Source organism: Cucumis melo, chromosome 2 (genome assembly GCF_025177605.1).
Source record: "Cucumis melo cultivar AY chromosome 2, USDA_Cmelo_AY_1.0, whole genome shotgun sequence".
NCBI lineage: Eukaryota > Viridiplantae > Streptophyta > Magnoliopsida > Cucurbitales > Cucurbitaceae > Cucumis > Cucumis melo.
Window position 1 is genome coordinate 19,116,995 of NC_066858.1, and position 12,183 is coordinate 19,129,177.

At 37.9% G+C, this 12,183-nt stretch overlaps 2 protein-coding genes across 2 annotated transcripts in view; both read right to left on the reverse strand.

The window, feature by feature from the left end:
* The window catches only part of LOC103501059 (uncharacterized), a 28,107-nt gene extending 22,914 nt beyond the window's left edge, over positions 1-5,193 (reverse strand). The window contains exon 1 of the mRNA XM_051080882.1: positions 4,351-5,193. Within this exon, the coding sequence (XP_050936839.1) occupies positions 4,351-5,040 (690 nt within the window). The 5' untranslated portion in view covers positions 5,041-5,193. The remainder of the gene's footprint in view (positions 1-4,350) is intronic.
* Positions 5,194-7,088: 1,895 nt separating this feature from the next.
* LOC103501022 (pentatricopeptide repeat-containing protein At5g18390, mitochondrial) lies at positions 7,089-9,491 on the reverse strand. The gene has a single exon (XM_008464502.3). The coding sequence runs from the start codon at positions 9,360-9,362 to the stop codon at positions 7,995-7,997; it is 1,368 nt and encodes a 455-aa protein (XP_008462724.1). The 5' UTR covers positions 9,363-9,491; the 3' UTR covers positions 7,089-7,994.
* Between the last annotated feature and the right edge of the window lie 2,692 nt (positions 9,492-12,183).

Consider the following 12,183-nt stretch of genomic DNA (forward strand, 5'->3'; position numbering starts at 1 on the left):
GGAGATAATTTCTGACTAAAATAGGCTATCGGTCTGTGGTTTTGAGAAAGAACAGCCCCCAAACCTGTCCCTGAAGCATCAGTTTCAATGATGAATGGTAACGAGAAATCTGGAAGGGCCAGAACCGGTACTGATATCATCGCTTGTTTTAACGAATCAAAGGCTGCTGTAGCGTCTTCACCCCAATGGAACCCATTCTTCTGTAGTAATTTGGTCAGCGGCGCAGCAATGTTTCCATAATTTTTGACGAACCTCCGGTAGTATCCCGTCAACCCAAGGAACCCTCTTAGTTCCGATACACTAGTGGGCTGAGGCCAATTAACCATGGATTTCACCTTCTCGCCATCGGCTTCTACCCCTTTTTTTGATATCCAGTGACCCAGATAGTTAATTCTTGAATGCCCGATCACACACTTCTTCTCATTTGCAAATAACTGATTGTCCTTCATCACATTAAAAACTACTCCCAGGTGTTTCTCATGATCTGTAATATTCTTACTGTAAATTAGTATGTCGTCAAAAAATACCAGAACGAATCTCCGCAAGAATGGCCGAAAAATCTGATTCATTAATGATTGAAAAGTGGCTGGCGCATTGGTCAACCCGAATGGCATTACCAAAAACTCGTAATGTCCCTCATGGGTGCGAAAAGCCGTTTTTTCGATGTCTTCCTCCTTCATCCGAATTTGATGATAACCGGAGCGTAGATCCAATTTTGAAAAGACTTCCGCTCCGTGGAGCTCATCTAACAGTTCTTCTATGACGGGGATGGGAAATTTATCGGCGATAGTAACCTGATTCAGCTTGCGATAATCAACACAGAATCGCCACCCTCCGTCTTTTTTTTTAACCAATAAAACTGGGCTGGAGTATGGGCTTCGGCTGGGTCTGATAATTTCCGCTTGAAGCATTTCTGATACCAATCTTTCTATCTCCCCTTTTTGTATGTATCCATATTTGTAGGGCCGAACATTGATTGGGTTTTGTCCTTCCTGAATTAGTATTCGATGGTCCACTGCTCTCTTCGGTGGTAATCCCTTGGGCAGCTCAAATATAATTCTGTTTTTTGCCAACAGGTTTCTGATCATAGGCAGATTGGATTCCTCTCCTTCCTCTTCTTTTTCACTCTCCACTTCCGAGCCGGCTTCAATCTCGATCTTCTGAAACTCTATCAAAAATCCCTGATCCTCTTCTTCCCATGTTTTGGAAATCGTTTTCAAAGAACACTCTGCTTTGGTTAGTGAAGGATCACCTTTTAATATTACTTGCGACGATCCTACCATGAATACCATTGTCATTGACGGCCAATGGATTTCCATAAATCCTGTAGTACTCAGCCATTGCATTCCCAATACCACGTCAACTCCTCCTAATTCAATCACCAAAAAGTCTGCCACTATTATTAATTCCGGTAGTTTGATCTCCACGGTTTTGCAAATCCCATTTCCTTCCAAGGCTGTTCCATCGCCAATGGTCACTCCAAATTTATTTCTTCTTTCCAGCGGTAAGGCTAATTCCTCCACTACCCCTCTATGGATGAAATTGTGGGTTGCCCCACTGTCGATAAGAATGATTACCTCTCGATCACAGATCGTCCCTCGTATTTTCATCGTTCCCTTCGACGTGAACCCCAGAATGGTTCGAAGTGATATTTCGGACCCACCTTTGATTACCAAGGATCCCAGCTCTGCTTCTTCAGTCACCTCATCTTCCATCTCTTCTTCAGTTCCAAGCTCTTCATCTTCATTCGTGATAAAAAACATCAACTCCCGGTTCGTTTTAGCCTTACACCGATGACCCGGCGAATATTTGTCGTTACAACGGAAGCACAACCCCTTGTCTAGCCTTGCTCGGAACTCGCTATCGGATAATCTCTTCACCGGCGCCTGTGGTTCTTTTTTTACAAAATTCCCCTTAATCGGCAAGGTCAGCTGCTTCATCGCGAAATCGGCCTTTTTTCCTTCTTTATTTTCTAGGTTTGTTAGGATCTGTTTTCCTTTGTGGGCTTGGGCCCCCACCACCTTTGGCCCATTACCTCTCCAATCATTTAGGGCTATATTAATGGCTAGATCCCGATCACTTACCATTTGGGCTTCCCGCATACACTCTTCTAACGTCACTGGGTGACGGCTTTTCACTTCCGCCTGCAGGTTGGTTTCCAGACCGGTGACGAATGCGTCGATGAGGACGCTCTCTGCCATCTCCGGCAATGGGGCTGAGTACTCCAGAAACTTCTTCAGATAATCGCTGTAACTGCCGTCCTGTTTAATTCGTATGAGACGCGCTCCTAGACTTCCTTCTCCCGGTGACTTAAAATGTTCAAACATTCTTCTTTTGAGGTCCTCCCACGTCTTCACCTTTTTCCGATTGTTACTCCAACGAAACCAGTTTACCTCGTCCGGCCCAAAACTTACTACAGCTACCTTCACTTTCTCCTCATCCATCAACTCATTGATATCGAAATAGTGTTCGGCTCGATAAATCCACGTTTCTGGGTTTTCTCCATTGAACATTGGTATTTCTAGTTTCTTATACTTACTTCGGTCCGATGACCCCACGGCGAAGCCCGGTGTCGTTTCTGTCTCTCCTATTTTTTCTTTACCTTTCAGTACGGACCCCTCGGAGGCACCTGATTCCTCCCTGAGTTTCGCCCGACTGCCTTCCTTAACTTCCTCCGTCAGACTCTCCATGCTTTTAAGTAGATTCAGCATCATTTCCTTCATCTCTCTTATTTCCTTTTCGTTCATGTTCAATCTATCTTCCCACTCCTTTTGAGCCATTGCTCGTGTCTTTCCCAGGATGTTTGTGGCTCTGATACCACTTTGTTAGGAACCTTCACCTGCACTCAGAAAAACCCAACAAACTACAAGAAACAGAGGCAGCACTCTGTGGATTCTTTATTTATATAAAGGGAGAATGAGTTCACAAGAAAGCTTAGACAACTCAAACAAAGAGCGAGCTAACGGAAAGAAAATAACAACAAAATAAACAGTAGCAGAATTCCAGCAATTAGAGATGCTGGTGTCTCCCTTCAGCCTCCACAGCAGCCGTCTCTCAAAATAAAACCTGCCTTCAGCAATCCCTAAACATTCCTTAAATATTCCCCTCTTTGTTGTTAGTGGGTCCCACCCCTTCTCTCAGCCTATTCGTTATTCATTCTTGTCTTGGGCCGGGCTGTCGATATGGATATTGGATTTCCTTCCTCTACGTCTATACGTATTTATGATAGGGGGTCTTACATAGTGATCGTTAGAAACTTGTCCCACTTAAATGACCTAACCTCCTTTCGATTCACTTCAGTGAGATGCGGCTCCTCCACTCTAAAGGGGCTAGTAACACCTTCCTTTCTTTTGGTGGATTCCATTTTAACAAGATTCCTCTTTCCACTTCAGCTATGGTTTTTAATAATCTCAATAAAGGTCCCTGTTTTGTTGTGATCTTTTGTATCCAAATAAACCCATCATTGCACTGCAATTGGTCTTTGAAAAGAACTTTTGCAGATGCGAAGCATGCAACAAATCCTCAAAGTCCTCAATTAACCAAATTGCCACCACTTCTTCAAAAACTAGTTCAAAGCTTCTAAGAGAAAGGAACATGGCAACTGCGTACCCTCCAAGTAGGTGAGGAGTGACAGATGAAAGAGGCGGGAGAGATATAGTAGTGTTGAGGAAGAGAGCTCAAATACAATGATTCCTAACCACCAAAAACTTCAAGTGTGAAGAATAAAAAGAACATAGGTATAATCATTACAACGTTCAGCATCACTTAGTACATCAAATACAACAAGGAAGAATGATGTGAAGGCTAAGCAAATTTGTTCCACTTTCATTATTGCTTTCTTTTATTTGTGGCTAAGAAACTTGTTACCTGTTGTTGTCTATTATAATAATTAAAGCAACCATATCCATTGCACCGAATCCTACTTTTCAAGAACAAACAAAACACATTGAAACAAACAATCATTTCGTTTGTGACAAGATCATTGATGGGTTTCTTAAGCTATTACCTCACCAAGGCATTACCATTGTCTGTTTTATGCTTTATTTTGTGCAAGTTGGGCATTACTGACATCCATATTCCAACTTGAGGGGGAGTATTGATAGACTAAATTTGTTGTAACTATCTTCTTCAGTTGTATTCTTTAGTTAAATCTGTTAGTGGGTACTGTATTTTCTGGTATTTCCCACTTGTATTTGCAGATGAGGAGGCTGATGTATTTTCTACGTAGTTTCACTATGTATGATAAAAAATATTCTCCACACATTACGCGTGTTAATTCTAAAGATGAATGAAATAAACAATAACAAAAGATCGCAGATATCAGAAAAGAGGGATAGTGGTTTATCATACTTGTAGTTTAAGTACGCTAGTTTTTTCAGAAGCAGTAAGAACACTACTGTCGGAACGATCAGAAAGAAATCCCGAGACCAGAAGAAACGCCGCGAAACCCGCCAATATGAAGAAGAAACTCGAGCCAGCACCGACTCCAACCCCAACTGCCGGCCCAACATAAATCCCGCCACCGCCAAACATCGACGGAGAAGTGTACGGTGCAGAATACGAAAACCCCGAACTCATCCTGGGAGTCGAGTAACTCCTCGAAGACGAGGAGGAGCGAGACGAAAACGCATTCCCTCCAACTCGCCCACCAGAAGCGGCCAACGCGGAATTGGGGTCGTACATCAACAGCAATCCCAACAACACCGCAGCAATTGCCGGTTTCCGCAACGTCTTGAGAGCATTAATAATGGAATTCCCAATTACCTCCATTGGGCTTTTGGGTTTATCTCCATTAACCAATTCCACCGAACAAGAATTCGAAATCGTAGTCGTTGAACTCCTCCCTTTCTCGGAAAAGAAGCATCTAACACGGGATTTGACAGAGCTAGAATCATGTATTTTCAAATTTCTGGGTACGATAAAGGGCCGGTAGAGATGATAGCGACCACTTGTTGATGGAGAAGGAGAGGAGGCGAAATGAAGTGGGAATGTTTTGTTCCATTTTAATGGATGGGGTTCGAGCAAAGACGCTGAAACCATGGATTTTGGAGGATTGAGACTGAAATTCAAAGAGAAAATGAAACGGATTAGAGATTTGTTATTATTTTCTTTCAATTAATTTTGGTGGGAACGATCAGTTTTTTCATTCTTCTGGAGGAGATATATCAAGTTGTTGTGGTCGTGTGAAATGGTGACGTGGCAGATATTTGCAATGCTCGTCGATAACCTGTATTGCCCCTTCTCTCCAACCGGTTTTTTTAAAAAATGGTTAATATGGGTAATCAATTAAATGAAGCATAAAAATAGACGGGAAATTGTCAAAAATAGGTTAAAAAGAGAGGTTTAAATGAATTTTGGGACAAGTTTTCAAAAGAAAGACTTTTAGGACACCTGAACCTACTCCGCTCATCGTCACTTGGCCTTCCTCGCTTACCCTTCGTCGCTTGCCCTTCGTTGGTCGTTGTCCAGTGCATTTCGTCGCTCCTCTTCGAACCATTCAATAACTTCGAGCGTTTTCTCTTATTTCGGTGAGTTTCATGTCTAACCGATTTTCAATTTATCTGCTGTAAGTAAATGTTTGGTTAGGGTATTTGGTGCTATTTTCATCCGTAATTGTCTGGTTTTTGGAATTGGATTTATTTGTCGTAAATTAGTTTAGTCAAAGTTTGGTTTTAGGTTCTTAGAAAGTTTAATGGGTAGTGAAAAATGAATTGAACTAGAGGATGAGGATTTAGTTGGATCAAATAGAGGAGGAGTAAGCAATAGGAATAGAAGGAATGAAGGTTTTTTTTTATCTCGCACGTATTTTTTTTTTATCTCGCACGTATCTCGCACGTATTTTGCACGTTCCAAACTTTCACTATTTATTTCAAAATCAACTTGGTACACCTGCTAATCCATTTAGAGCTATTCTTTGCATATTTAGTAACTCTCTTACGCCCTCATGCTTTATCTCGCACGTATCTCGCACGTTCCAAACTTTCACTATTTATTTCAAAATCAACTTGGTACACCTCCTAATCCATTTAGAGCTATTCTTTGCATGTTTAGTAACTCTCTTACGCCCTCATGCTTTATCTCGCACGTATCTAGCACGTTCCAAACTTTCACTATTTATTTCAAAATCAAATTGGTACACCTCCTAATCCATTTAGAGCTATTCTTTGCATGTTTAGTAACTCTCTTAGGCCCGCACACATCTTGCAGTTATTTTTGTTATTTCTTTACATCTTGCACGCATCTTGTAGGTTCTTAAGTTCAAATCAATTTTTGAAGATACAAAACTACTTAAGGTAGTTTAAGGATGGCACATGTTCGGATTTTAGTGCGTCACAGTGGTGCATGGGATGAGGGACGAAGAAAATATGAAGGAAGAGTGTTAAAAGGCATTGTTGTCCCTAAAGAAATTAGGCACAAAGATTTACGGTATGAATTATATGACCTTGCAGAAGTTGACCCTACAAAGTTCGACATAAAGATAAGATGTATATATGAGATAAGGGGGAAAAGGAAGCTCCTCCATTTGAGTTAAGCAATGACCGTGATTTGAAGTTTTATATTCTTAGTGAAAATCCATTGGAGGTCCCCCTATATTTATCATTTGAGCCTACAAGCAACCGAAGCATGAAAGTGTTAAACAAATATTACAATTCAGTATCTGAGAGCAACCAAATTCAAAATTTAAACCCACATATGAGTCATATCATTCAAAAGATGATACTTTTACATGGGAAGTTCAGGTTGGCTTGTGTGATAACAAACAATGAGAATACCAAACACAACCACAAGGATTAAACCCTAAACCTAAACCGTTTTCTATATGCCCTAACAAGAATAAGGATAACGAACGATGAGAATACCAAACACAACAAGGATTTATTTCCAAGTGCATTACTCCTGATTCCAAACTAAAATGAGGACAAGGCTTCTTCACCTTTTCAATATATTCTTAAATCACCAATTCACCCAAAAGATTAGCTTAATAGCTTATGGTAAATTTAATATAATATCCAACACTTTCCCTCCACTTGTAGACTTGAAATATCAAAAAAGACCAAACAAGTGGAAATCAATATTAAATGGGAATGAAACAACAACACAAGAGCTTAAATTCAGGGCATCTTGTTTAATATAATATCCAACATATACAATATCTACATCACTCACCCAAGGAAAAAACAAGCATATAATTGAAGATTGAATGATCGCAGGATTGAAATATATAAGAATATGGAAATCTAAGGAGAGTCTACAGTTAACCCCCTTTTATATGAGCGCAATCACTCCCCAAATCAGACCGACTTGGAAGTAGTCATCTTTCCTTCCAGAACAGAAGACATTATAAGAATCCAATTGATATGGACTTGAAGAAAAGGCTACTGCGATCCTTTGACAGAGAACACCACCTTGGAGCAAGAAAACGATTCTCCCTTGAACTCAAACAATTCAGCATTTCCCTGTAGAAATCACCTCCCAACTTTCTCAAGCCATGTAGCAACTCTAACTTTCAATAAAACGAAGCCGAAAACTGCAAGAATTGACCATGTGGTCTTCTCAACAGAATGGAAACTGTTAATAGCTCAATAGTTGGCAGCACCCAAACCACATATTTTAATGGCCATAGCACATTGGAAATATAAGTTTTCACGAGACAGGATTAGATGACCAAGCAAATCATGCAACAATAGGTTAGATAATATTAGCAATTAAGCGTTAGAAGCTGTATATGATACCCAGATAGCAGTAGCCTCAGTCACAATCCTAGGCAATCCATACAGTACATCTGAAAATGTTGATCATTCGCTGGATGATAACCTCTACTGTGACTTCTTTCTCTCATCTCTCTCCACATGTGTAAGAGTGATTAGAAAGAATTTCCTAAGAGACATGATTCTTTGTCCTTTTTCTGACTTCCATAGTTTTTCGTTTTTCATATCCATTTCAACCACATCCTTCAAGCAGAAAAAGTGCTTGCTTATTACTTTACTATAAGATCAAATGCCTCGAATAGAAACTTCAAGCTTCTCAATCTTCTTTGCTAAATCATGTTTTCCACAGCTCTTCAACCCATCAGTAACCATATCAAAGCACCTTGAAATTGGAGGTAAACCAAGTTCAGCCATTTCCATCAAGTAATTAGCAGCATCAACAAATCTCCCTCCACGTCCACACATTGTAATCAACATTGTGTACACTGGTCGATTTGGTGGATGCCCCTTATGTTTCATATCACCAAAAAAGCAAAATGCATCATCAAACTGACCCCTTTTACACATTCCTTTAATTATTGGTCCATAAAGACTTGGAAACGGTACATGTCCATCCTCAATACAGCAATTCAAAAGCCTGAATGCTTCATCAATCCTACCTACTTTCGAAGTTGCTGGAATCAAAATCTTGTAGGTATTTATATCAGGACAAAGCCCCAACTTGCACACCTCATGAAAAATATTAATGCAAAAATCAACTTCTCCAGAGTTACATATAACATCAATAAGAGAATTAAAAGTTCCTATATCAGGCACACAGCCTTCTTTAGTCATTTTTCTAACCATATCCTTAGCAGATTCTAAATACCCTGCATTAAGCAATCCTTCTACCAAAAGATCACGACCTCGCAAAGGAGGATTGAACCCCTTCTGGCTCATTTCCTCCAAGAACTCCTGAGCTTCCTTCATCTTCCCCGCTGAGCACCATCCAGTTACAAGAGTTCCATAAGTCTTTTTATCAGGAGTTACCCCTTTTTTAATCATCCTCCTAATCAACGCATAAGCTCCATGAAACATTTTAACCTCACAAAGCGCAAAAAGTAATGCGTTATAGACCTCAACTGTTTGTGGACAATCGATAGATTTAGAACATTGATTGAATATGGTAACCGCATTATCTACAAGGCCCTGCTTACCATACTCTTGAATAATGAACGATATCGTTTCCGGTGAAATTTTGAGATTCTGCGTCTTCATCTGAAGAAGAACTTTCCACATCGTGGTATACTTTCTGGTCCGAGCTAGGGTTTTGACGAGCTCTTCAAGTTCAAGGGTTGTGGGTTGGTAAGAGGGGTTGTGAGAGCAAGCCCAGTTGAAGAAACGGAAGGACTCAGTACCACAGTTGGAGCAAGCGCGTAGGACTCTGAAAACGAGCTCGGAATTGAGGTAGGAGATTCGCAGCTTGTTGAGAGTGCGCTCCATGTAGAAGTCTCGGCGGACAATGTGGGAGATATGGTGGATTGCAGCGAAATAGTCGTCTTTCGAAGGCGCGGTGGAGCCATTCACCGAAGAATTTGAGTTACTGAAACAGCGGATGAGAGAAATATAGTGGAACCGTATTGCCCCTGTTGCGAAATTTTTGAAATGAAGCATTTGGGAACGAAATCACGAAAAGTTTTGTAAGATCGTCAACGGTCTGCGTCAAACCAGAAAAAGAGCAGGAAGAACTGAAGCCAAACATTGGGCTCCATAGTCACGATGTCGTGGCTTTAAGAGTAGACCTCCCACGATGTCGGCCGGATTGAGTGCAAAAATAGGGATTTATAATATTATTAAGAAAAAAGTAAGTTATTTTTTAAATATTTCAGATTTGGCCTTTCATCTCTTGTCTTCTGCAATTAGTCTTTCTCTGTTTAATTCGTCTTTTTCTTTTCTCTTTTTTCTTTTCTTTTTCTTTTCTACGATTTCTTTCCATATCTTTTTTATTTTTCAATTATTTATCTATGTCGTTTAATCTTTACCTATTTTTCTTCTTTTTCTCTTTTTTTTTCGCTTCGATTTCTTTCCATCATCTTTCTACTTTTCTTCTTTTTTTTACGCGTTTATATTTGGATAACCAAATCTAAACAACCGTGTATAGGAGTATACAACAAAATAGAAAAATCTAAAAAAGATTGTATAAAGAACCTTAAAAAAAATCATTTAAATTGGAGTAGTCAAATGTAAACAATCGTTTAAAAAAATAGATTAAAAAATAGGGTGTAAAAAAAATAAAAGATCATGCTTAAAAAGTCAACCACACCGTCAATAACGCGGTTACATTTAAATTTGGTTACAATCGTTTAGATTTTGGGACTCAAATCTAAATGATTTTTTTTTTTCAAAATTCTTTTGGTACACAGTGTTAGAGAAATCTAAACGATAATTTATTTTTTTTACACGATCCTTTACTTTTTTTTTACTAGATCGTTTCCATTTGGCTACTCCAATCTAAATGATTTTTTTTTAAGATTCTTTATACACGATCTTTTATTTTTTCTACACCATCGTTTACTTTTTTTTACACGTTTACATTTTGCTAGTCCAATTTAAATGATTCTTTTCAAGATTCTTTATACACGATCTTTTATTTTTTCTACACGATCGTTTACATTGGGCTACTCCAATTAAATGATTCTTTTTCAAAATTCTTTATACATGATCTTTTATTTTTTTCTACACGATCGTTTATTTTCTTTTACACGATCGTTTAGATCTGGCTACTTCAATCTAAATGATTTTTTTCAAGATTCTTTATATACGATTTTTTTTACACGATCGTTTACTTTTTTTACACGATCATTTTTTTATACAATCGTTTACATTTGACTACTCCAATCTAAATGATTTTTTTTCAAGATTCTTTATACACGATCTTTTATTTTTTCTACACAATCGTTTACTTTTTTTTACACGATCGTTTATATTCTGCTACTCCAATCTAAATGATTTTTTTTTCAAGATTCTTTATACACAATTTTTTTTTTACATGATCGTTTACTTTTTCTACACGATCATTTACATTTGCCTACTCCAATCTAAATGATTTTTTCAAGATTCTTTATACACGATCTTTTATTTTTTTTACACAATCATTTACTTTTTTTACATGATCGTTTACATTTGGCTACTCTAATATAAATGATTTTTTTTCAAAATTCTTTATACACGATCTTTTAGATTTTGTTATTTTTTATATACGGTCATTTAGATTTGGTTACCCAAATTTAAACGACGTAAAAAAAGGAAAGAAATTACAGCGAAAAAAAAAGAAGGAAAAAAGAAATACAATGAAAAAATTAAACGTCAAAAAATAAGAAAGATGATGGAAAGAAATCACAGCAGAAAAAAAAAAGACAATGAAAGAAATCGAGGAGGAAGATGATGAAAGAAATCGCGAGTAAGAGAAGAAAGATGAAAGCCCTAAAATATTTAAAAAATGGCTAACTTTATGAGTTTTGTTATACAGGTCGTAAATAATTTGGTGTTTGATTACATTTATGAAAGTTTCCCTATAATATAAATAAGAAATTAAAAAAAATTATAAAATCTCAAAATTCTCTACTTTCTCCCACTTATTTGGATTTCTCTCCAATCTTGCGTCTTACAACTCCACCAAAAGCCACTATTTATAGGCAATTTGGCAAGCATTGTGTTACATGGCCACTAACATTGGCTATTTGATAGACACGTGGCATGAATGTTGGATGGCTAATGAGATGACATGTCGCGATGGCCACTAAGCATACTAATGGATAATGGGCATCTATATTATATTAATATTTATAATACTCCCCTTTAGATGCCTATTATATATATGAAATATGTCTCGTTGAAACCTTATTAGAAAAAATTTCTAGTGAAGGAAAAAGACATATTTCATATATTTACAAAAATAAAATTCTCCCCCTCATGGAAACATCACTTGAGATCTCTAAGTCGCGGCATTTCAATGTTGTGTACCAATTTTTCAATGGTTGCAGTAGATAGTACTTTTGTAAATAAGTCTGCTAGGTTATCCTTTAAACAAATTTGTCGTACTATGATGTTGCCATTTTCTTTAAGATCATGAGTATAGAAAAGTTTTGGTGAAGTGTATTTTGTTCTATCACCTTTAATATAACCTCCTTTTATTTAAGTTATACATGTCGTTTTGTCTTTGTATAGTTTTGTTGGAAGGAGTTTACTAAAAGACAAACCACATGGTTCCCGAATGTGTTGAGTCATCGATCTTAACCATATACATTTTGTGCTAGCCTCATGAATTGCAAGAATTTCGGCATGATTTGAAGTGGTGGTTGTTATGGTTTGTTTCATTGATCGTCAAGATATAGTTGTTCCTTCATATGTGAATAAATAACCTGATTGAGATTTAGCTTTGTATGGATCAGATAAATATCCAAAATCTACAAAACCAACTTGGTTAAATTTTGAT

Excerpts from the sequence above, each read along its gene's own strand:
- LOC103501022 (XM_008464502.3), bottom strand. The coding sequence starts at position 9,362 with ATGCTTCATTTCAAAAATTTCGCAACAGGGGCAATACGGTTCCACTAT.